Source organism: Gigantopelta aegis, chromosome 14 (genome assembly GCF_016097555.1).
Source record: "Gigantopelta aegis isolate Gae_Host chromosome 14, Gae_host_genome, whole genome shotgun sequence".
Classification (NCBI taxonomy): domain Eukaryota; kingdom Metazoa; phylum Mollusca; class Gastropoda; order Neomphalida; family Peltospiridae; genus Gigantopelta; species Gigantopelta aegis.
This window is the reverse complement of record NC_054712.1, coordinates 32,693,407-32,720,826: the sequence shown is the minus strand read 5'-3', so window position 1 is coordinate 32,720,826 and position 27,420 is coordinate 32,693,407. Positions and strand designations below refer to the sequence as shown.

Genomic DNA, 27,420 nt, shown 5'->3' with positions numbered 1-27,420 from the left:
ACATTTCCTGCGCACGCCCCTGATAATATTTATGTTGGAGGACACTAGAGCCTTGTTGATCTGGCATGTGTGAGGTCATGTGACACGCACCAAAAGTTAATTCATCTTTCTCCATTTTAAGTCAATTTCTACGAGTCATGTGGACCCGATATCGGTAATTTTAAGGAATAAATAAAAACGACTTAGTAAAATTAATGGTTTTAGGGGTTTGTAAAGTTTTGTATTTAGATACTTACTTTTTTCAACTTTATTGTTTATAAAAATGTTCTTGAACTGTGATGAAAACCCTCATAAATGCACGACATGCCGATGACAACAAAGCGGATGTTTAATGCGCGAACCGTGCACGAGAAAACAAAGTGAACGGAATTTGAAGCATAACGCAGTTAGGGACGTTGACGATACATTGACAGAAATATTCATTCTGTGCGTGAACGTGTTTAAAACATAAAACGCTAATTCGAGTACATAGATTCTTAGATAGATAGGCTGCAACTTTATTCCATACATCGATAGGATCTTGGCAAAACTCCATAATTTCGATCGGGGCGATTGGTTATCGATACTTGGAAATATCTTGTTTTATATGATATATCTGAACATACCTTGTCAGTAGAGATCTCACTCCTTCGTCGTCGAAACTGCTGACTCGCCTCTGTCTGGACATGGCGGACTAAGATTTTCAGAAATAAATGAATTACTAGTATATGCACGAAGAGAAGCAAATGCTACACAATCGTGAATGCCGCAATAAACGTCAAGGTCGTTGAGTATGTTGACACATCGCCGCACCCAATGGATATCCGCGCTACGTGACACACCTCCACATACGATACTACCAGCCTATAGAGTCATTACTTTTAGTTTACATCGACATCACGTGGATTCGAGGAAAGATATGTTACGTATATGCAGTAATTTGATAATCATTTCAGTAAGACACTTTTATAAAACTGGTGGGATGGGTGGATGGTGTGTGGGTGTGTGGAGGGGGGGGGGGGGGGAGTTTACGTAAAATGACAAAAATAATTTCCTCACAGTATTGAAATGCAAAAATGTGTACGGTAATTAATGTTATAGAACGTTTACTGCAATGAATCGATTGTGGAATCTAGCTCAGTCAGTAATCTCGCTTGAGATGCTTGCTGGGATCGGATCACCTCAGTGGACCCATTCTCTGTTTTTTTTTGTTTTTTTTTTTTTTTTTCTCGTCCCAACCAGTGCACAGCGACTGGTATATCAAAAGCCGTGGTGTGTGCTGTCCTATCCGAGAAGTACATACAAAAGGTCCGATAAAACAGGTGATCTAGTGTATGGTGTCGTTAAACAAAACAATGTTAACTTTAATTTTAACAAAAGATCTCTTAATTGCTACTAATAGAAAAAATGTAGATAAGTTCCTCTCTGGGATTATATGTCAGAATTACCAAATGTTTGACACCCACTAGCCGATGAATAATGAATGTGCTCCAGTGATGTTAAAACAAAAGAAAATTAAAGCTGTAGTCCCTGGAATATTTAAGCATTTAGAATAGATGATCCAGTTCTGTTTGGTACATAAAAGGTCCACCACATCATTATAGTTTTGCAATGCTCGCTTATCTACAGTATCTAGGTCAACTACAAACGCAATGGCCAGCTTTGTTCTCCTTCATTCAGCGGGAAGCCAGTAGAACTGGGACTTTACGTGATTTGCGCAGGCGCTGAGCTTCTCACGTGATTTTGAGTGCGAGTGCGAATAATTTTTACATGCTCATATACCACTAGAGTTTCGAGCATGTCCGTCCCGGGGCCTGTCTCTGGATAGCCAGTGACTTGCTCCGGGACACAAAAAATTAAGGGGACAATTTTGAAATTTACATCCAAAAATTAAATAGTGGGCGGAATTTGGAATACGAATTTAATAGTTAGGTCAAAGACCGAAAGGAAAATGAGCTACAAAAATTTAAGTCCAAACAATAAAATTAGAGTGCTCGACCGAAAAGGTTTTAAGGTGATTTGAGCAATTTAGACGGGCTGACAAAATAAACTGCGTTGGACTGTTTACAAAAAAAAAAAAACATAATTTGTTTAACTGCGGCCGAAATGTTTTAAGTCCAACTAAGCCCAAAACAGGAGGTGCCTGTCCTAAGAGAGGTTGGCGCCTACGGTCAGTGACGGGATCAGGTGCTTCCTGCCGACCAAGGCCTGGATGACGATGTTGTAGATGGAGGGGGCGACGACGCAGATAGAACCGCCGCCAGGTTTGGTTCCCTCTGTGTCACCTCTGGCGCACGTCTCCTCTTTCCACGTCCTCTTCGGGGTATCGAGATCGCAGTAGGCCTACACTAAGGTCATGGTTGCCCGTGACCCAGTGTACGCGACTCGATACTCACGCAGCACGCCGTAACTAGCTAAGAGTCCCCTCAGGTGGGGGGTAGCTCGAGAGCACAAACAGCAACGTCTTGTTTCATAGCGAGTTGAAATCTAAGCCCGTGATTTTGAACAAATTTAACTGTCTCATATCTCCAAAACATATTTATATCTATAGAGGTATGGTACAACACCTTTCCAGGGGTCGGTGGGGGATTTACCTTGAAATTTCGGCAGTGGCCAGCGGTTGGCATACGTGTTATATATAAAGGGGTGTTAATAATTACGTAAAGCTCTAGGAGTAAGATAGAGGGTGTTGTGTTCCATTTACGTAACAACGGTCTAGGATCGATCCCCATCGGCGGGCTCGTTCCAGCCAGTGCGCCATGACTGGTATATAAAAGACCATGGTATGTAATATCCTGTTTGTGGGATGGTGCATATAAACGATCTCTTGCTAAAAACAAAAACAGTAGCGGGTTTCCAAGGCGCGTGTGCAGGGATTTCAGCGGTTTTGGGGGTTATAGACTGTTGAGAGAAGTTTGTATGGAGCCATGCTCCCCCAGAAAATATATTTCAATTTGTTTTAGCTTGGGCAGGTAAGGGTTTTAACCCCCAATACCCTCACCCCCCCCCCCCCCCCCCCCCCCTGCACATATACCCGTTTCCTCTTAAATCAATATGCTCTAACATTTGTGTCGTTAAACAAAATAAACTAACTTTGCCCTTTCCAAACGAAAGAATATTTATTTGAATTTGTCGATTTTAACACACGTAAAATTAAGAAGTGAAAACGTTCATTGTCTACCTCAGTATATTTTATTAAAAAATATACATGATCAATGTGTTATGCCCGGCGCAGACGAGCGTTTTTTAACGCATGCGTCTTGCGTTAAAAAAACGTATCCGTACGAACGCAGTAAAAACGTACCGTGTGCGACCCCCTCTGCGTTGCATTTTTTAGCACTGCGTCGATTTTTCAAATATCAGACATGTTTGATTTTAGACGCACAAACGCATCCGTCTCCTGACGCATCCGCCTAAAATCGCACGTGTGCGCCTACTTGCGGCTGCGTTGCGTTCACATTTTTATATTGACCAATCATTTGTCTATTCAGTAACATGCCTTTCGAAATGGCCTCTCCAACTGACAGTTTAACAATGAACAATTACTGGTTTCAGTGATGAATAGACTTTCAACTCAACTCGCGATGAGAGTAGACGTGGTTAGCTGCGCTCTTGACTTACCCCCCCACCTGAGGGGACTGCTCGCCAGTTTTGGAAAGCTGAGTGAGTATCGCGTCACGCACACCGGGTCACGGGCTTCCGTGACCTTGGTGTACGGGGACGCGATCTCACCGACAAGGAATCGGAAGTGGAGGAAGAGGAAACCTGCGGCACGGGGGGGATCTAAGCTGGCGGCTCAACCGCCAGTGGCGGTCCCTTCTGCGACGCCGCCCCCAGTCCAACCTGAGACGACGCGACCAGCCCCAAGGGAACCGTCGGCCACCGAACTGGACGAGCTCAACACTGCGGTGTGTGAGACGCCCAACGACCCTCCATCACCGACCGTCACATGGCCCAGGAAGAACTGGCCGGTATCTCCGGTACAGCCAGTCGCCTCGCCATCGGCCCGATCGACCACCGTTGGAGAAAAAAGGAAGGCAACATCACCGACCGACCGGCCAGCCAAGGCCGAGAGACCAGCCCCGGTAGTCGCTCCCCCTGAAGAGTCCGAATGGACCGTCGCTGTGAACGGACTGAATAAACAACTTCACCAGTACATGCAGGGGGACACGACTGACCCGACGCAGCTACGAGGCAGCCACCTCAACACAGACTGGAGATCCCTGGAGAACGGCAGCAAATACGAACTCCACAACAAGATGTTTGGAACTCATGACACCGTAGTCGTGACGCACCAGAGGGACAAGACCTACCGCCAAGTCATACTTCCGGCCAAGTTGGACAACAAGAACATCCACAAGATGATCCGGGCGGTCTGCGGCCCCGACTACGGTGCTGTAGTGCGTACTTTGCTACGACGCCAACATCTCCTGCCTCTACTCCGGGAATCTTCAGGCTCGCCAAAGTAGACACCAACCTCCATTTTCTTTTTTTGGGCTTAGTTGGACTTTAAAATTTTTTCGGCCGCGGCTCAAAATTCTTATGTTTATTTTTTTATAAATAGTCCAACGCATTTTACTTTGGTGCCCGATCAATTGCTCAAATCACCTTAAAACCTTTTAGGCCGAGCAGTCAAAAACTTTTGGTTTTAAATTCTTAGTCCGGACATGTGTAGAAGTGTAGAATGTCGTTAGGATTTTAGGACTTAGGTCTTTGACCGACCACTAAATTTTTTATTCCAAATTCCGCCCACCTCAAACGTACCCCTCCCCCCTCCTGGCCCGGACTTAGTCACTGGCGAAAGTCAGAGATTAAGCCCGTGACAGGCGTGCGTGAAACCTTCGTGGTATATACGCACGTGTAAAACTTTTACTCACAGTGATGAATAGAACTGTTAAAACAGACCCGACCATTAAAAATGACTAACATGTAAATGTTTCAACACAAATAATTTCCAACTGCTCATCTTTGAAACAAAGACTAGGCATGTGTAATTAATGACATTTCTAAATAGATGAAATTAAAAAATATAAATTATTGTATTCATTGTACTATGCCTAATAATAATAATTAAAACAAACAATTGTGAAATAAGAAAGATTTATATCGTAGTAGTATATTGTACATAATGTTTTAAATAAAGTTTATTATGTCTTAAAATGTATTAATAAATTACATTTAATCTTTGTTATTTTTCCCAGAGTAAAGTATAAATAAATTAATTAATAAAAGAAATCGTTAGTGGATCGCAGGAACCCATCGCAGGTAGGCGCACATAAGACGCATCCGTCTGCGTTGAGTCTGCGTTTTTTTTTTAACGCAGACGCATGCGTTAAAAAACGCTCGTCTGCGCCGGGCATTAAGCTAGCGACACGTAAGTCCGTAAATGCTCCCTTTATCGGATCCGTTTATCGGCCGTAAAACGCGCCCGATAACGGATCATTTCCAACCATTGGTTTTCAATAGACACCGACACATAAGTCCGTAACGTTTATTTGTCGGATCCGATTATCGCACGTTTCGGACAGTGCTCGAAAATGCTCCGTTTATCTTCCGTTAACGGAGGAAGATTTCCCCGAGTATGGCGTCATTCTGGGAATGATCCAACCACGTGGTAATGTTAAAATGCCGCGACCAAAACATACATACATATATATGCACGCACATAATTATACCTACATAATATCTCTTTTTTCTCTCAGTCCATCTATATAAATACATGAACACGCGCACGGACACACACAGTGACACACACACACACACACACACACACACACACACACGAACATAAACTGCGACAGCAAGCCGCGTAGTTTATGCTGTTGTGGTTACTTGTGGTGGTTTGTTGATTTGTTTCAGCAGAATAAACATTTTTTACCGTGCCATGCAGTGTTTCTATAATATGAAATGTGATGCTGTCGTAGTTTATGTTCATACACATACACAATTGATATTTCAGGTGAACTCAGCAGTAACGGAGCACATGGATACATGGACATGGACACACACATTTTTCATCATCATCATACAGATCTTTCATTATTAAATTGAGAAACGCTCCTTGGTTTCTTCTTCTTTTCACCAGGTCATGTTCCCAGATTCTTCTGTTTTTCCTTTTTCTTATTAATTTATATGTTGTAACCAAAATAGTTAAATCATCGTCTGATGAATCCATGTGCTCCGTTAATGCTGAGTTTACGGATGGGATTACGGATATATGTGTCACAGTTTATCGGGTCCGATAAACGCGTACGTTAATCGGAACCGATAAACGGACCATTTTACGGATATATGTGTCGCTAGCTTTACTAGTATACAAACTAAACTTTGAAAGTTCTACTAACACTTTATAAAATAATAATTCTGAAATAGGAAGGTACGATTGTCGATAATACGTTGTCAAGATCAAACCGGTTTTAACGAGACTCTAGTACCGTATCCTCAACCGAACGTTCTTCGTACAGCGCAAGATTTCTCATTTAATTTTATTTTAGAAAAACCCTACAATTTCAAATCCGTAAACGCACGTGTCAACTGAAACTGATAACAGGCTGTTGTTTGTGCTTTGCCGAGCAATGGCGACACAGCCGACGAATCGAGCGTATGCTTTTGACGATCTCCCTTCATAGCGAACACACACGAGTCTTCTAAAAGTGCATTGGAGTTTGTATTCGTCAGAAGCCCCCGAAGCCCCCCCCCCCCCATCCTACGCCCCTGTAGGAGAGGACAATTATTTAATAATTTGACTTTCACTGAGTGGTAAAGCGCTTGCTTGATGCGCGGTCGGTTTGGGATCGATCCCCATCGGTGGGCCCATTGGGCTATTCCTCGTTCCAGCCAGTGCACCACGACTGGTATATCAAAACGCCGTGGTTTGTGCTATCCTGTCTGTGGGATGGTGCATATAAAATATCCCTTGCTACTAATGGAAAAAATGTAGCGGATATCCTCTCTAAGACTATATGTCAAAATTACCATGTTTGACATTCAATAACCGATGATTAATAATCAATATGCTCTAGTAGTTTCGTTAAACAAAACAAACAAACAAAATTCACCGAGTGGTGGTGGTGGTGGTGGTTGTGAGGGATGGGGGCGGGGTGGGTGTTGCTAGGGTATTAATCTTCAGAGCTGGCAGAGGCGTATGGGCTCTCATTTTTGTAGGGGTGCAGGCTGGATTTTACCCGAATTAACCGAAAATGCCCGAATCTGGATAACAACATTTATTCACATTAGCATTACTGCCAAACAGCTATATAGGGTTGCAGACGAATCGGTACACATTTTCACATGCATTACAGCTAATTATGAGGGTAGAATGATGGAAATATATGGTAAAAAGTCTCAGGTTAACACACAGTGCAGTTAATTATGAGGGTAGAATGATGGAAATACATGGTAAAACGTCTCAGGTTAACATAAAGACAAAGAGTCCCCACCCCCACCCCGTTACTTGATGATCAATTTATTTATTTTCTCAAATTACCAGTACTAATTAACGAAAATTGTTATACTTCCCTCGATATTTCCATCTCGTTTTTCGTTTTATCTCTCTGTCTCTCTCCCTCGCGAGGCCCGTAGCCAGCAGTTCCGGGGTGGAGTGGGGGGGGGGGGGGGATCGGTTGGGGAGGGGGGGTTCGACTAGGTATTTGCTGGGGCCTTTTGGATATGAAGTTGCTCTGTATTGGGGTCTAGGGGCATGAAATCTACGAAAGCATAAAACGCGTTTTCCTGGCATCTGGAACTTAAAACTTTATATTATAAAACAATGATTTTCGACTATTTGGTAGATTGTATTTTTGTTATTAATGTTTTGTTGGGTTTATATAAATTTTAGCACACAACAGGAGTACTACACATGTTAAATATTTTCGGCAATTGCTTATTATAACCTCTGTAACAGAAAAAACGAAACATAATTAATTATCTTCTTAAAACTTACCTCTCATGAATCACCGCCAACACATGCAGCCCCTGTTAAGAGTATACGTGTAGTTCCCAAACGTTTTCAGCAAACAAAAGGTATTGTATATGGTGTTGCATCCCATTAAATTGTTATCACTGATACGTCATATCATTACAATGGAATCGACATGTTGGCCGTAAAACGTTTTATACTCAGTACAAAAAATTAAGCGCCACCTAAATCATATATGTGAATAATGTTGTGGCTTGAAAGGAAAATTAAAAATAAATTTAAATTTAAATTATGTTACAAGCATGGATTCATGTGCATTTCAACCTGCAATGCACCTGCAGCCTGTTAACGTTCCCTGGGTTGCACGAAAATAACGTGGTCTTACAAGTTCGCAAAGCAACTTTTGTTTGTCGTTTTTCCACTGTCTATGATTCTAGTTTCTGTTTTACATTTTCAATATTAATTGTGTAATGGCAAGGCCTAGACTGTCTACTGATGAGAGATGAAGAATAATTGGAATAAAAAATGGCGGGATGTCATACAGGGCTATTGCAAGACAGCTAGGGTATCACCATAGTGTTATTACTAGATTGGTACAACAACAAGCCCAAACTAATGCCGTCATGGACCGCCCAAGGTCCGGAAGACCTAAAACAACATCTGTCTGTGGAGATCGAAATCTGCTAAGGCTTGTAAGACATGCCCCCTTCACCTGTGCACCTGAACTTAGGAACCAGTGGTATACCAACAGACGACTCTCTGTCCAGACGGTTAGAAATCGTCTCAAGGCTGCGAAATATCGTGCTCGTAGACCTAAACGTCCTCAGTTGACTGGTAGACATATCCGTGAACGTTTGATATGGTGCAGGAATCGAATAGGCTGGAAATTGGCTTCTTAGAGGAGGATCCATTGGTCCGATGAGTGTAGGATGCTATTGCGGGTTACTGACGGCTTCTTGGAGAAGGATCCATTGGTCCGATGAGTGTAGGATGCTTGGAGAAGGAACCATTGGTCCGATGAGTGTAGGATGCTTGGAGAAGGATCCATTGGTCCGATGAGTGTAGGATGCTATTGCGGGTCACTGACGGCAGAGTTCGTGTTTGGAGACAGGATAAGAGTAGATTTGCTTCTAAACACGTTCAAGCTACCCTTCAAGGTGGTGGGGGATCAGTAATGATATGGGGATGTGTTCCATATGAATGCAAACTGGATCTGGTGACAGTGCAAGGAACGCTAAACAGGGAGAAATATCGCACTGACATCTTTCATCCCATCGTAGTGCCGAATTTCGACAACCATCTCATAAGACGTCGACCTGAGTATATGGATGACAACGCTCAGCCTCACAGAGCAATGGCTGTAGTGGAGTTTCTTCAACAGGAGGTCATAGAGACTACCATGGCCAGCTTGCAGTCCGGATCTCAACCCCACTGAACACTAAGTGTCTTGTGGGACATTCTTGGACGGAACATTCGTAAAAGGAATCCACCAATTCAAACTGTAGCAGAACTTGAAGCTGTTTTACATCGGGAATGGGTGGTGGTCCCACAACAAACAATTCAGAGGTTAATTTGGAGCATGAGGCGTATGGTACAAGCAGTGATCAGTGCACACGGATCCTACAAACGTTATTGAGTGTTTGGTGGTTCTTGGACATCTTGATAGTTTAAAAAAAAAAAATTATTTATGGATTCTTGTTTTGTGCTGACTGTCAAAGTTTTTCAACCTTCTTTTCTCTGCACACAGACATGGTTTACGGATAACCACGTGGCAATCGCATATGTGATGTAATCAACGACTTGTTTTCTATTGTTGTCTCCTAATAAACATCTTTATTCAATTCTGTTATTGTTTTGTATAAAGCTTTCATCGTTTTACTATCTACATCGTCTGTCCAAATGTGAATAACGTTGCAAACATTGGGTGGTGCTTAACTTTTTTTCACTGAGATATTGGAAAATAACCGGCATGATAAAGCAACTTCTACGCCAAAATGACAGAATAATATTGCTTAATATAATATATGGAAGTCCGTCTCGATTTGAATCTATATAAAGATCAAGGCATGAACAGGAATACTTTCTGTTAACCTTTTTATTTCTTACGTTGGTTGATACGTCAATGGAAGGTGAACTGCGGTCATTGTCATGTAATTATCGAATGCTTCGAGGTCATTAATATAACAAAAAGTACTCTCTTTTTTTCTTTTCTTTTTTTTTGCTACATGTAGGTTCCTGTTTTGATTTTGCCGGACTTGTTAGAAATTCAGAATCATGTCCACTGCAGCTGTGGTAAGGGGAGTGCTAAATGACGCTAAAGTTACAGACAAATACCTGTGCAATCAAGAGGCAAGAATCTGTCGCGGTTGGAGAGACAAGGACTGGGATGTGAAGGTGGACAGCAAAAGAAGTTGAAAGATAGGAGGAGTTGCCAGATCGAGAAGAAATGAGAAGGAATTCAAAGGAGAGAAAGGAAAGAGGTCAATGGGATAAAAAAAAAGAGAAGTATTTGTGCAATATTTAAAAAGAAAAAGAAGAAGAAAAAAGTGGACCTCAGCTTTTGCGGCAACGTTCAGTACACCCCCCCCCCCCCCCACCCCAACACACACACATGCACCTAAATACGGGCTTGCTTACCTTGTTTCCATTCAACCTTATTGTAAATTTAGGCCCTATAGGCATACCTGGCAGAATTGATCATCATCAGTACCTACACCCAACTACCCCCCCCCCCCCCCCCCCCCCCCCCGCTGAAGCAAATGGTCCGCTTTCAGAACTAAAACATACAGGTTTATACATATGGAGTTTCTGGTGGTGCAAAAACAAAATAGAAAAAGGTCCACTTGGTTCATATTCGAACCCGTTAACTATTACTTCTCAGACGAACGTGCGCTTTTAGAACTGTGAAAAATGCATTTAGGGGTATTGCAAAAACCTGGATGACCAGAAGCACGTCAAGTGTACTAAAATTAATATTCTAAATAATAAAATGTAAGTACCTCTAATTTTAATGGTAAAAAAAACCGGCTTTAATAGTTAAAAAAAAATGTCGTAGTGTTTAAAAACTAGGGTTTGCCACTTTAACTTTTTAAATTCAAACCATAACCCCCCCCCCCCCCCAAAAAAACACCCCACCCCCCCTCCCAAAAACAACAACAACAAAAAAACCCCCAAAAAACCCCAACAACAACAAAGAAACAAAAAACCCACCCAAAACCCTCTCTTTAACTCCGTTCACAGTAACTGAAATATTTATTATTATTAAACCCGGTTTTTCTGGCCCAATTTGCTATGAGCAAGTCTAAGTTGTTGAGTAAACATTTATACCGGTTACTGTTTGCAGACCAGTCGTCGAGCTTTCACAAATATACTCGGATACCAGCTACGTGTCAAGCTTCCCACATTTGTCAAACTTGATTCCAATCTTAAAAAAAACAGAGAGAAAAGAAAATGGCTGCCAACGAAGAAGTCGGCATATGCCTGAGTATTTCGTCTGAACATAAGTATATACATTAATTTTCATCATATTATTTGATATTATAACTGACGCAGTGTGGGTTTGTTTTTGTTTTTTAACTTCTTCATATGTAAAGAAAAGAACAGAACCACAATATATTGGAACTGTATCATCTACTACAATATAAATTAAATTTCACAATCTGGAGTTTTGTATTCGTCTGCCGGTGTTTTTTTGTTTTTTTTCGTGCAGTGTTTCAAATCGTAAGTTCGGCTAAAAAAAAGTTTAATATTAGTGTCTGGGAAATGTATTTGTTTTTAATTGAAGCGTCATGTTTGCATTCTTTTTATGTTATCAGTGGCGGATCCAGAAAATCCATTTACTGGGGGCCCAATGACATGAGACGGAATGCCAATGGAACTTTGGGGGAGGTTTGGAGGGGATCGTAAAACAAATTAAAATTAATATATAATAAAATTATAACTGTCGCAAAATTTAGGGGAGGCGGGACCCTGCCCCCCCCCCCCCCCCCCCCCCCCCGATTAGCCTCTGGTTATCATAGTGAAAGATTTACAACTATATTCAAATGTACTTTAAATATTTTTAGCGTTCATATACGATTCAGTTAATTGTTAGGTTATCACCTGTCGATTATGCAATAACTTAAGACTGTAGTTACTTAGGGGCCAGCAATCAGACACATTAGTTTGAAACGAAATCATAGCAATAAAGCCATTCGGATTTTTTAATTGATGCCCCCAGCTACTACCCGGTCTGCCAACAATTAACTATTAATTATTACGTCAGCAGGTGACTATTAACATTTATCATGTGAACCAATTCACGAAGAGGTCTTACTCTTAAGTATGTGCCTAGGGAAATGCTATTGGCGGGAAATAAATTTGTAAGGAACATTAAGACGTAACCATTTCAGCAGAGTCTTATAAAAGAAAAACAAAAAGAGACAAGCGAATATAGACCCAAAGATAGAAAGAGAGGAGGTGAGACCTACTGGGGGGGGGGGGGGGGGGGGGGGGGGGGGGGGGGGGGGCTTGAGGTCTCAGTCGCAGTGTCAACTCTGTCGTTCACCTAAGAGCTTAGACAATATATATTTTATCATGTGTCCCAATATATATATTTTGCTGTATTTAATCATATTTTTTGCAGGAAAGTAAAATACAAGAACCTACACCACCAACTTGGGACTGTTATTTCGTTAACATTCCGATAAAACAAAACTTAAGAAAAACTAATCTGTTTCAATGTAATGAATTGAAAGGGGAATAATATTTATTTAATCGGGCGCTGTGCAGGAATTACGCTCGCATGCTGCGCGGTCGGTTGAGTGCGTCATTAAATAAAACATTTCTTTCTTTCTTTAACAAACATACAGAAATATGGGAATGAGTGAATGTTTATGGAGGGTGTTTTTTTTCTTTTTCTTTCTTCCTATAAATAATTTAAATATCGACCAATTACACTTCGCCTTTTACAACGTTATTCGGGAGCATACAAATTCTAAAAATATCGGGCGAGACTATTTATGCAATAGGCTAACTTGTTGGTTTATTTCAACATTGAAAAAACAGGGGGAAAAGTGCAGTAATAAACTCTGGAATGTATACTAGTATAAACAGATTTTATGGCTATACCATCACGGTTTTTGTTTCGTCTTGAAATGGATTTTATATAAAATTTTATATTGCAATTAGTTTCCGGCATACTTCGCAATTCACCCGAATCATTTCGTATACCCTCAGCATAATCCCGAATGTTTTCAAATTCTTTTCAAATCACTGGCATGATTTTGCAAATAAGGTTTTGATTGGTCGAATGAAAGGTCAATTTGACATGAGCTCCAACGGGTTGCTGTTAGATCCACATGCAATAGTGGAGCTAATTTTAATTAGATTGTACAGATATATGATAATGATCAATGGTCAAGTGTTTTAACGTGCACGTTCAGAACAGGCTGCTATTATAGCACACGCCAGGCTACCGATAAAGTAGTGCTCAAGAGATCTTTTATACGTACTTTCTCATAGATAGGACAGTACTTACCCTGACCTTTGATGTAACAATCAAGGAACAATGGATGCAAAGAGCAATCGACCCTGCAACTCATTGTGCCTTAGACGAGGGCTCTACCGAACGAACTAAATACCTTCCCCATTTTGAATTGAAGTGGTTCAATTGAATATAAATATAAAGTCTAGTAAATTTAATATCCATGAAATAAACAATTCTGTGCGGTAATATTTACTTCATTGCATGGCGGTGATATTTATTAATGGAAATATATTCATATAATTTTTTTCAATATTTTTTTTCAATAATATTGAAAAAATATATTGAAAGAAAATTCTCACTATATATATATATATATATATATATATATATATATATATATATATATATATATATATATATATATATATATATAGGCCTATATATAAAATTTACATTTAGTAAATAATATTATTGTTTGCTAAATGTAAAAGTAAATTATAAACAAAATTCCACATTCATTTTAAAGTTAAAAGTTTGCTTTGTTTAACGACACTGGCTAATTAATCATTTGGTAAAATTCTGACACGTAATCTTCAGAAGTTCAAGTTCTTTATTTGCTTTGAGTTTTACAACTCATCAGGCCAAAAAAAAAAAAATAGGTGTGTTTCCGGTCGACCGACCGTCCCTAGTTTTACCCCCCCCCCCCCCGACCCTAATTTATTTTCTCTTAAACTGAAAAAAAATAATAATAATAATAATAATAAATAAAAAAAAAGTAAAAATAAAAGAGGACAACATCACCAAACAAGAGTATTTCCTTCCTTGCACATTGTTTACATACTATTATACGATACATTTTGCACATGTAATTCCCTTCCGAAAAACATCGAGAAATTATGGAAAAGCTTTTGTAATAGAGTTCCTTCCCCTGATTAGCTACCACCGAACAGCTTGGTCGGTCACGGAAGTAACCGAATGTACGAACATAGCCTTGGTACAGGTTATTTCGATTAAATATAATCTTATCAATTCAGCTTAATTCTCGTCTTCACTTAAATCAACAGGTCTTATTATTAATGCATCTCAAATGTTTGCATAAAGTATTTAAATTAAGAACAACGAAATTAATACAAATGTCCCATTAATTTAAGGAAATACACAAACAGTGCATACCAATACTAATACTACTACAGCAACGACAACAATAATAACAATAATGATAATGATGATAAAAAATAATAATAATAATAATAATAATAATAATAATTAGTTATAATAATTATTACTATTATTATTATTATTATGATAGTATTCAATTTAAAAAAAAAAAAAAAAAAAAAAAAAAAATACCTACCTACCCTAATTTTTGGGGGGATGCAATCGGAAACACACCTATTTTTTAATTTTTTTGGCCTCAGCTGGATACATAACATAAATAATACAACATAGTTATACAAAATACACACGTGCAAAACAATGGTGGGTGTGGTTTATATATAATCATGGACAAATGAAGTTATATAAGTTACATTTATTACATTTAACTATTATCCTGCATTAACCGATCTCTAATTGTATTCGCTTGCACTAAATATTTGCCTAGGTTATTCAGTTCCTTATTGTTACCGGTGGTTAATAACTATAAAACGATACACACTTGGCCTCTTATAATAATACATTTTTATATATTTACAACGCAAATCTTTGTATTGTGGACACTCTATTATAAAGTGATATTCATCTTCTATGGCATTAGCGTTACACAGAGTACATATTCTTTCTGATCGTTCAATGTTTCGATACCTGCCAGATTCTACATTTAATGTATGAGCGCATATTCTAATCTTACATATTTCTTTTATATAACGTGTTTCCATTGGCAATCTTAAATACGTTTGTAATCTAAATTCATTTAATAAATGTTGATATAAGAGTCCTCTAGACGTTGTCATGGTTTTGCTGTAACATAATTGCTTAAAAGTATCTAATATCCTTTCTTTGATTATAATATAGATACTGTCGTCAACATACGATAAATTCCAAATATAGTTCAATCCAAGTGAATACAATTCGTGCCTAATGTTAATTAACCAATTATTGTTATAGTGTGCCATTTCTTCATATATAATACCCCTTAGAATACAATTTGTAGTGTTACGTTGGCTTTGTTCCCCCTCTGACCCGCCCCTGCCACTCGTTTCTTCTTCCTCCTTCCTCTTCCGCTCCGCTTCGGTGGAGCTGGGTCACCGTACACCAAAGACACGGCCGCCCGTGCCCCAGTGTACGCAACCCGGAATAGCTGGCTATCACCCCCCCCCCCCCCCACACACACACACACACACACCTGGGGGGGGGGGGGGTGTGTGTAACTCGAGAGCGCACGTAGACACGTCTACTCGCGTTTTAATTGAGGAAGAGGTAACATTAATGTAGTTTGGAGGAAAGTAAGACGTCTCACCTTAAACGGAAAATTAATTTCTTAATAAAAAATAAAGGACCCGAGCCCCATGGAACTGGTCTATTCACGCATCGTAGTGAGGTTTACTCTATATACTGTTAAATTCTAAATCAGTTTCATATTAATGTTAATAATCGAGGGTATGTAGTGTGGGAGTGGATGAGGCGGGTAGTGTTGTTTTTTTGTTGTGTTTTTTTGCACACTGCCATCAGATAACTGTTGAAGCACGCCTGTCGTGGATACAACCTATGACTTCGTCAGATAATTCTGTTCGAAACATGTCATAGTGATTTATACCTCTCTGTGTATAGAGAAATCAAATCGTCTGCTAAATTCTGAAAGCAGTTTCATGTTTATTTTAATAAAAGCTCTTGTAAATTTATCGAAGAAATTGTCGGCTTAATGGCATAATGCCGCCTCCTACAACGAAAGAGAAATTAATGACATCTTGCGGTTATTTGACCTCTTTCAGAGTTGGGGGAGGGGGACGTGACGTATCCCAGTGGTAAAGCGCTCGCTTGCTGCGCGGTCGGTATAGGATCGATCCCCGCCAGTGAGCCTATTGGGTTATCGCTCGTTCAAGCCAGTGCACCACGACTGGTATATCAAAGGCCGTGGCATATGCTAACCAAATGTTTAACATCCACTAGAAGATGATTAATAAAGCAATGTGCTCTAGTGATGTCGTTAAGCAAAACAAACGTTTAATTTTATAAAAGATCCCTTGCTTCTAATGGAAACTGTAGCAGGTTTCCTCTGATGACTGTTAGGATTACCAAATCCACTAGCCGATGATTAATTAATCAATGTGCTCTAGTGGTGTCGTTAAACTTGTAATTTGTTAAAGAAATCGTCGGCTTAAAGGCATATTGCCGCCTCCTACAACGAAACAGGAGTGAAAACTTCAACAACCAGTTTCATATTCGTTTCAATTAATGACACCTTGCGGTTATTTTACTTCTTTCAGAGATGTGTGTGGGGGGGGGGGGGGGGGGACGTAGCTCTTTGGTACAGCGCTCGCTTGATACGCGGCCGGTCTGGAATCGATCCCCGTCGGTGGGCCCATTGGGCTATTTCTCGTTCCAGCCAGTGCACCACGACTGGTGTATCAAATGCCGTGGTATGTACTACCCTGCCAGTGGGATAGTGCATAAAGAAGATCCCTTGCTGCTAATCGAAAAGAGTAGTCCATGAAGTGGCAACAGCGGGTTTCATCTCTCAATATCTGTATGTTCCTTAACCATATGTCCCGACGCTATATAACCGTAAATAAAATGTGTTGAATGCATCGTTAAATAAAACATTTCCTTCCTCCTACAACGAAACAGAAGTAAAAACTTCAACAAGCAGTTTCATATTCGTTTCAGTTAATGATACCTTGCCGTTATTTTACCTTCTTTCAGAGATGCTGAGAAATCGTCTGCTTAATGGAATTATCGTCTGCTACAACTCCCCGCTGAACTCGTTCAACACCATATCGTATGACCTTTGACTCGCGTATCTTCGTACTCCCACCAAAGATAATCTTTATCCAACTCACGAGATTTACTTTACGTCAGAAAGCGTCAATTCAAAGTAGCAACGATTGAACTATTATACGTCTCACAATATGGTTTCAATTTATCAATGCATCGAGACCCACTTGTGAAAACCTGTTTTGAGGTGGCTTCCTTTCACAAACAAACAAAAAACCAACACTCAGAAAAAAACGAAAAAAAAACATGGCTTCAAACATTCTCGACTGCACGTCGTGTGGAAACTTATTCGTGGCGTTTGCGGCAGTGACTGGTTTTGCAGAGTTGAAAAGTCGACGCGGTCTGGAGTACGTGTTTGTGGTGGAGGTCTTTTGGTCCGACAAGAGAACCACGTACATAAAGAGAACGTACAAAGACTTTCTCAGGTTTTACAGGCTTCTTTTTAACAAGTTGAAAACGAAAGCCGCTGATCCCGACACTGGGTGGAGACGCATACCCAGGCTTGAAGGTAAATAGTATAATATAGACAGCGACGCGGGCAGTGACGAACTAGGTTGTTATGTTTTGTCAATTTATACCCAAGGCGTTTGACCTATATCAAAAACAGAACATATTGATAGGCGAAGTATAGGTATTCACGCTTCGAAATCAAGATAACGACAGTGAACTCATAAGCGTACGAGACATGGGGGGCGGGGGGGGGGGGGGAGGGGCAGGTGGTCAACTTGCCCCATACCCCCCCCCCCCGTCCGCCCCCAGTGCTGGAACAAAACCTCTAATTCGGGCAAAAATGATACAGTAAAGTAAAGATTGTTTTATTTAACGACGCCACTAGAGCACATTGATTTTTTTTATCTTATCATGGCCTATTGGACGTCAAATATATGGTCATTCTGACACTGGTTTTTTTATAGAGAAAACCCGCTGTCGCCACTCTTTTACGACAGGCAGCCAGGGATCTTTTATTTGCGCTTCCCACAGGCAGGATAGCACACACCATAGCCTTTGTTGAACCAGTTATGGATCACTGGTCGGTGCAAGTGGTTTACACCTACCCATTGAGCCTTGCGGGGTACTCACTCAGTATCAGTCGGTATCTGGATTAAAAATCCCATTCTTCGACTGGGATCCGAACCCAGTACCTACCAGCCTGTAGACCGATGGCCTAACCACGACGCCACCGAGGCCGGTTGAAAAACGATACAGATATTCGGGTAAAATGTGCTAACCTGAGACCTTTTTACCATGTGTTTTCATCATTCTAGCCTCAAAATTAGTTGTAATCCAAGTAAAAATGAGTAGTCTTTCGTTTGTAACCTTATTAAGCTGTTTGGCAGTAAAGCTAATTATATGAATAGATGTTTTAAAGATTCGGGCATTTTCATTTAATTGGGGCAAAAACCAGCCTGCCTCCCTTCAAACATGGGAGCGCGCACGCTTATGAGTGAACTTGTTGTTAGCATAATTATACCAGTATCTAATATCTGTTTGGTATATGTACACACAAAAGGCGTTGAAAACCAAAGGGCTGATTTTCTCAACTCACGAACTTGACGTTTTTCCCTACTCATTCGTCCTACTTGATGTATTTGCATACTTATATCCTATTAAGCTTCAGTATCCTGGACACACACACGCTCACACACACACATACACACGCTCTCTCACACACACAGGCAGACACACACAGACACGCACACACACACACACATACAGACACATACACCCACACACATACACACCACACACACACACCACACACACACACACACACACACACACGCGCTTACACACACACACACACAAACACATACGCACACACACATACACACCACGTACACATACACCACACACACATACACACACTGACACACACAAACACACGCACGCACACATACACACACACACACACACACACGCACACACCTCAGGGTTAGAGATTAATTGTTAGTGGTCAGTGAGAGAAACGTCGGTGTAGTGGTCTTACACCTACTTGTTGATTCGTTAGAATGGCTGTGGATGAAAGCCGGTACCGGGCTGCGAACCCAGTATCTACCAGCCTTAAATTTGATCACCAAGGCTAGTCCGAACGGACGTACAAAGGTTTGGTGGTATGACTTAATGTGCACCTAGCACTACACCAGGGCCTGTGTAAATCTAGATTTGTTTATACTTAACGCTCATCAACCAAGAATCGGCACCCACCTGGCATTCTCGTCCTCTGCCGCTAATAAAGCTGGTCTGACCCACGGCACTAACTAACGACCGTCGGTAGTAGGGGTGCATAGTAGTTGGTTACAAGTGCCTCTGAACAATGCCAGAAGTAACTACTGAACACTCCCCGAAGTGGTCAGACTAAGCCCACAGCTAAAAGCTGATGGGGAATGGCAGGTGTGTGGCACAGATAGCCACAAAAGACAAGCACCTGTCGCGGTTGGAGATACAAGGACTGGGATGTGGAGGTGGAGAGTGAAAGCAGTTGAAAGATAAGAGGAGTTGCCAGATCGGGAAGAAATAAGAAGGAATTCAAAGGAGAGAAAGGAAAGGGGGCAGTGGGATTAAAAAAAAATAAAAAAAAATAAAAATTGGCAAGTTGACTAGTTGAGCAATTCCTCTGTCGCATTATTGTGATGTTCCTCACCGGGGTTTATGAGTGACAACATTCTCAAGGGTTTTACCTGAGAGTGGCGAATAGCACATATTCGGTATCTCTTGGACATTTCAAAATTAGGTCTCACTACACAGATCACTTCCGGGTGAGAGTTGATTGATGACGGTCCACTATAGTTCCTAATTGTAACACATGTTATGGTTCACATATTCACTTCTAGGAAATGGTGAAGAATTAAAACAATATGTATGTTTAATAGTAAGCCTTCTGGCTGTAGTTTGCCCATGTTATTTTGTAATATTGCAGTGCTTATGGTTTGACGCGAGCAATTGCTCACGCTCGCGTGTGCTCGCGCAAAACGATTTCCGCGTGGGCGAAAAACTGCTCGCGTTATCACACGCTAATCTATTTACTGCAAAAATACTGTGAACTAGCACCACGGAAAATTGAAAATAGCTACCGGTCTATAGAAATGTTTGACTTATTTCTATGTTTTGCAAGCTGTTTATTGATTGGTCAGCGAGACCCGAGAATGGGAGAATGTCGATAATTGGACTAAGTATAAAGGTCAAGGATTTGTTTCCTGATTTGCTCAATTTTACGAATGGCCCATATGCTGTCATTCGGAATGTCTCGCGCGATTCCGTTGTCAGCCGAGAGCCGCCCGTTGGTCGCGTTCGATTTTCGGGTATTGTCGGAAATTGTTAACCTACGGACATTGACGACTGAGTATTGGATAACGTCAGTGTCGAAAAGTTGTATACGCGAATATATTTCGATTTACAATTTTCGAATCGATATGTCTAAAGAAATCCAAGGTAATTCTGTGCAACTAAGTACTTTTCTGAAGTGGTCCGTAGGTGATGTAATTTCTTGGAACAGCGAAACCAAACGCGGACGGGAAATTGTACGAAAAACACGTGGATAAAATAAAAAAGGACTCGAAAATCCGTGGCCAAATTCAAAAAGAGGTAGAAGTGTTTGCCACAGGAACGACAAATGTGAAGAAGCATGCTATTGACAGGCATTTGGGCAGTGCAGCACATCGTGTGGCTATAGATTACGAACATTTATTGGGTGATGAAGATTGTATAGTGGGCGATACTCCTATACCGTCAGCATCTACAATACGAAGCCAACCGGCAATTGACATTTCATTAAACCAAGCATCCAGAGACGCATACAAGAAATTATTAAACACTGCATACCAAATAGCAGTTGATGGCTTGCCACTCCGTACGTTTACGTCATTTATTCAAGTTCAAAAAGAAAACGGTGTACAGTTAATTTCGGGTAAGTCAGCCTGCAATATTATAGTGAGGTGTCCACTTTTCGTGCCCCTACGCATTCATCAACAATTTCTACAAAACAATACAACACTAAATAAGACAGGTTTACTAACCTTACAAAATGACCATTTATCATTTATTTACAGCAGGATAATGAACTTTTAAAGTAGGATTTATAAATATGTTTTTAAAGTTATTTAACACTGTGGAAGAACTGTCATTTTAATATCCAACTGAATAATAACAACCGATCTTGGATTTAATTTCATTAAAAAAAATTCTACCAACTAATAAAATGAAGAAAAAATTATAACTAATTAACAGACTTCTCCTCAATCTAGATATCTTGGATCTTTAGTAAGTACAATTATTTCACCTCTGTTTCACTTTTATTTTGCTATAAATCACATACCTTTAGTAACTTGATATTTCTTTTAATTATAGATAAATCTAACAACAGGGCATCTATCTTTTTTTTATTTTTTATATAATGGATGTATAGCACAAGAGACAACCGCAGTAAATCGGTTAATGAACCACCTGTTCGGACCGGTATTACAGCCAGATGCGGTCATATAGCAAACAACTGAGACGGAAATGTTCTCAATTTTGGAGTGAAAATAAATGCTTATATAATGTATGTTATGGATGGTGTATGTTGTTAGTGCCAGCGAGAACCCGTTCTATTGGCAATCTTCGTTTGAAGTTGGACAATTTAACATGGGGTTTCAATGGCAGATGACATCTGTGTAGTTCTACAAACATCTGTGATAATGTGTTCAAGTACGACATGTGCTGCTAAAACATCTGTGATAATGTGTTCAAGTACGACATGTGCTGCTAAAACATCTGTGATAATGTGTTCAAGTACGACATGTGCTGCTAAAACATCTGTGATAATGTGTTCAAGTACGACATGTGCTGCTAAAACATCTGTGATAATGTGTTCAAGTACGACATGTGCTGCTAAAACATCTATTTCGTTTCCTTTCCTTACAGGGCGGAAGTGGTTCAGACGAAATAACCGTGGTTTAGCCGAAATTAGAGAACTGGAATTGCACCACTTTGTTGGAGATCTATTACGAATACACCCCCAGGTAATTAATTAATTAATTAATTAATTAATTATGCATGAAACAATTAATATACTTTGCAACTAAATACAGACCTGTTAACTCGCGGTCTACTAACATACATATGTTGTTTATCGATTTAGCACAGCAGTGATTTGCGTATAATACTATCGTAGTTTTCAATGAAAATAATGCATGGAATAATTAGATGTAAGTAAAGGGCTTTGTTGTCGCTTTTCATTAACCAGTCTAGTCACACCTGACTAGACAAAGTATATTAATTAAGCGTACTAATTTGAAAACCAATTTCCAAGCTGTGTGAAATGTTTTTTGTTTTGTTTTGTTTTTTTCCTATTGTTGTTATAATTTCTATTATTATTAGTACTTGTATTATTATTATTATTGTTATTATTATTATTATTATTATTATTATTACTGCTACTTGTATTATTATTATTATTATTATTACTACTACTTGTATTATTATTATTATTATTATTATTATTACTGCTACTTGTATTATTATTATTATTATTACTACTACTTGTATTATTATTATTATTACTACTACTACTACTACTACTACTTGTATTATTATTATTATTATTATTATTATTATTATTATTATTATTATTATAAATATTATTATTATTTACTGATGGGGAAAAAATAAGGGAACTGGCAAATTTGTCAGTAAGGCCTATTGTACGTTGAACGTGATTTGTTGTAACACTGGGTATACTAAACCAATAATTGTTGTTTGCGGTTAATTCCTGTTATAAAACGTATGGCTATTGTTGGAAGCCGTGTTTTCAACCTCATATTGAGATTTTATTTTGACGAAATCACATGGATTAATTTTCGTCAAACACCATGTTTAGGGAATAGGTGTACACTTTTATAACTTTTAATATCATATTTTCACTTAATGTTTTAAATTAAAAAAAAATATATATTAATAATAAAACTAATATTCAACTGCGAAAGAGTAAGTATTATTTTCGTGGATGTTTCTAAATTTTGCGATGTTTTAAACTAGTTAATATTATTTAAAATGATATTTAGGAAATCATATTCTTTTCCAACTTGTCTTCTTTATCAATTTATTGTCCCAAAAGTATATTCTAGGCAAAAAATGGTGTACATCAGATTGTGATACAGTTATTTCTGATGAACCTGCCTGTGGCATTTATGGAAACACAGTCTATAGTCTATCCCACAGGGAACGCCTTTTTTTCTCTCATATTATGGAATTTACTGCAAGGTATTTATGTCTGAGCCTATTGTTTTGTAACTTGCACACAAAAGTAGTATTGTTTTGTTATTTCCAAAACACTTTTTTTCTTACGTCAAAGCAAACTAAAATTGTTAACAAAAGACACGTTTTTAGCAGGATAGGACGTACTATAGAAGGGGGCGGGACGTAGCCCGGTGGTATAGCGCTCGCTTGATGCGCGGTCGTTTTGGAATCGTCGGTGGGTCCATTGGGCTATTTCTCGTTCCAGCCAGTGCACCACGACTGGTATATCAAATACCGTGGTATGTGCTATTCTGTCCGTGGGATGGTACACATAAAATATCCTTTGCTTCTAATGGAAAAATGTAGCGTGTTTCCTCTCTAAGACTATATGTCAAAATTACCATATATTTGACATCCAATAGCCGATGATTAATAATCAATGTGCTCTAGTGGTATCGTTAAACGAATCATGAGGGTTTTTTTACTATAGAAGAGAAGACAAGACCGCTGCTATCAATCAGTGACCAATTCTGCTAGCGAAGACATAACAATTACAGTGGCACGAAGTAATATACGAGTTAGTTTTATTTAACGACGTCACTAGAGGACATTGATTTTTTTTTATCTTATCATCGGCTATTGGAAGTCAAACATATAGTCATTCTGACACTGTTTTTTTTTTTAAAGGAAACCCGCTGTCGCCACATAGGCTACTCTTTTACGACAGGCAGCAAGGGATCTTTTATTTGCGCTTCCCACAGGCAGGGTAGCACAAACCATGGCCTTTGTTGAACCAGTTATGGATCACTGGTCGGTGCAAGTGGTTTACACCTACCCATTGAGCCTTGCGGAGCACTCATTCATGGTTTGGAATCGGTATCTGGATTAAAAATCCCAAGCCTCGACTGGGATTAGAACCCAGTATCTACCAGCCTGTAGACCGATGACCTAACCACGACGTCACCGAGGCCGGTAAAATAATAACAAGAACATTACTTTCATTTGAAGTTAGCAATTTTTATGAAAATTTGTTTAAGCATAATGGAAGACGGGGAATTAAGACGTCAACGAAAACACAACACAGGGAGCTAAGTAACAGCACATCGAAAGAGGACGTTCGGAATCTTGTTATCGTGTTACATATTGGTTGCCCATGACAAATCGTCAGATTTAACAGGAAAACTGAACATAGAAAAAAAAAAAAAAATTGTGCTATTTCATTAGAATGGGAAATAATGTATTTTTATGTGACCTACATTAGGGAGTCGCATATATTATTAAACAATTCAATTCAACTTATTTTCGTGCTTATATCCAATTAAGGTTCAAGCACCCAGTCCTGGACACACACCTCAGCTATCTGGGCTGTCTGTCCAGGACAGTGGGCTAGTTGCTAGTGAGTACTGGTTAGTGAGAAAGACGAGGGTGTGGTGGCCTTACACCTACCCACTGAGCCCATAAGAACTCGCTCTGGGTTGGAGCCGGTACCGGGCTACGAACCCTGTACCTACCAGCCTGTAGTCCGAGTATATAACCACGACGTCACCGAGGCCGGTGTTATTAAACATAATCATTTGAACAACAAGAGAGTGATCGCTTAAGGTGCTTGCGTCGCAGGATCGAACCGCCTAAGTGGATCCATTCAACTGATTGGATTTTGTCTCGTTTCAGCCGGTGCACCACAACTGGTCAAAGGCCATAGTATGTGTTTTCCAGTTTGTGGTAAAGTGCATATAAAAGATCCCTTGCTGCATTAGAAAACATGTAACGGGTTTCCTCTGATGACTACAAGTCATAATTACCAAATGTTTGACATCCAATAACCGATGATTAATTAATCAATGTGCTCTAGTGGTGTCGTAAAACAAAACACTTTTTTGAACAACAAGAAGCTGGGCGTAGCCCAGTGGTAAAGCACTCGCTTAATGTGCGGTCAGTCTGGGATTGACTCCTGTCGGTGCGCCCATTGGGCTATTTCTCGTTCCAGCCAGTACACCACTACTGGTATATCAAAGGTAATAGAACAATAGAAAAGTGTAACCGATTTTCTATCTGAGACTATGTGTCAAAATTACCAAATTGTTTGACATCCAATAACCGATGATTAATATATCAATGTGCTCTAGTGGTGTCGTTAAACAAAACAAACTTTAACTTTGAACAACAATTTATCTTTGAGCGAACAAAATGACAAATATGTTTACGAAACAACGAATATTATAAGCCGAACACGCAATTCATAAATGTACGAAAAACCCACCATGCTCAAGTTTTGTTTTACATATTACAGAAACTTCTTCTTTCTTTCTTTTTCTTTTTTGATCAAAAGTTGCTAAAATAATATGACACCGGTAGATAATTGCAAAGTCTACTGACTCTTCCAGTGGCGGATCCAAAAAATCCATTTGGGGGGGGGGGGGGGGGGGGCAATGACATGAGGCGGAATGCCCATGGAACTTTGGGAGAGGTTTTGAGGGGATCGTACAAAACTAAAAATTAATATATAATAAAATTATAAATGTCGCAATATTTAGATCCGCTACTGTCTTCATTAATTTTTGTTGACTATACATATACATTTGTACTGGAAATTTCCACTTTAAATGTTTCACATGTATATTTCCAGGTGGCTTCTGACCCTGTCGTGGTTGACTTCTTTGAACAGCGACCCACTGATCCGTGTCCGTACAAAGAACCGTGTTATGATATCGATGAGGATCTGTTTTCTAATATACCGATAAACAGCTGATGTGGTCAACAACAACAATTGACAGAACAAAGAATGACCAAAAAGCAGAGATGGGGAACAGATTCCATAGATCCATGGCCCCAGATTTTGGAAGCTATCTTAGTGCAACGATATCGTAAAACGGTCGTAGGATATGGCATTCGACGTTGTGACGTCATAGCTTACGACGGTTTTACGAAATCGTAACGCTAATATAGCTTCGAAAATATGTAGCCACTGATTATTATATTGGGATTTTTTTTTCGGTTACACTGGATGCGTTGCGTGCGTGCGTGCTACCCCACACGCTCGGATCATTTCTTACCTACCCATTGGTGAGAACATGATTCGTTATTTATGATATCCAGAGGCGGATTTAAGGGGAGGGGTTAGGGTCCCGCCCCCCCCCCCTAAATTGTGCGACAGTTATAATTTTATTAAATATTAATTTTTATGCCCACTCCAAACCTTCCCCAAAGTTCCCTTAGCATTCCGCTTCATGCCATTGGGGCCCCCCCCCTAAATAGATTTTCTGGATCCGCCACTGATATATGTAAATACTACTCAAGCGTGCTGTCGGTTTAAAGAGTGGGCACTCAAGTAGTAAATTCTCTATGTACAACCAGTTTGGATTTCGTATTCATCTAAACTGAGGCATGACAATTGTTTGCAATTCTTTTGACGAGATGAGCAATTTACACCAGCTGTGTTCCAACCGCAATTAATAGATAACACGCTGCTTTTTGTGTGTTTTTATATTAAACCTATTGAAATAAGGGCATAAAGGGCGCTTTAAACATGTGTTTATAAGTTATGTATCTGCGGTTGTTATATTTATTATGGGTGTGTATGTAGTAATGCATTAGATATTAGTTGTTTTGAAAATTTTAAAGAATGTACAAACAATTATTTTGATGGTACATATGTTGTTGTTTTTTATAATCATAAAGTAAATATCTTGCTACATATTTAAAACGCACGCACCACACACATCCAGTGTAACGAGCTCTTGGTGATATCTAAGAAACAAATGTTTGTTTTATTTTACGACACCACTAGAGCACATTGATTTATTAATCGTCAGCTTTTGGATGTCAAACATTTGGTAATTTTAACGTATAATCTTAGAAAGGAAACCCGCTACATTTTTGCATTAGTAGCAAGGGATCTTTTCTATGAACC

The 27,420-nt window shown here is 39.6% G+C and overlaps 2 protein-coding genes across 3 annotated transcripts in view; one reads left to right on the top strand and one right to left on the bottom strand.

Moving 5' to 3' along the window:
* LOC121389460 (purine nucleoside phosphorylase-like) overlaps positions 1–728 on the bottom strand; it is a 59,056-nt gene extending 58,328 nt beyond the window's left edge. Inside the window, exon 1 of the mRNA XM_041521097.1 lies at positions 606–728. Within this exon, the coding sequence (XP_041377031.1) occupies positions 606–667 (62 nt within the window). The 5' untranslated portion in view covers positions 668–728. The remainder of the gene's footprint in view (positions 1–605) is intronic.
* Positions 729–11,263: 10,535 nt separating this feature from the next.
* On the top strand, positions 11,264–27,153 carry LOC121389541 (SH3 and PX domain-containing protein 2A-like). 2 transcript variants are annotated; one of them, XM_041521208.1, is made up of 4 exons: positions 11,264–11,400; positions 17,226–17,805; positions 22,197–22,294; positions 26,137–27,153. In XM_041521208.1, the coding sequence occupies exons 2-4, from the start codon at positions 17,544–17,546 to the stop codon at positions 26,257–26,259; spliced, it is 483 nt and encodes a 160-aa protein (XP_041377142.1). In that variant the 5' UTR covers positions 11,264–11,400; positions 17,226–17,543; the 3' UTR covers positions 26,260–27,153. The 2 variants fall into 2 exon arrangements, with proteins under 2 accessions (XP_041377142.1, XP_041377143.1); XM_041521209.1 differs by lacking the exon at positions 11,264–11,400 and having other exon boundaries at positions 17,158–17,805.
* Positions 27,154–27,420: the final 267 nt, after the last annotated feature.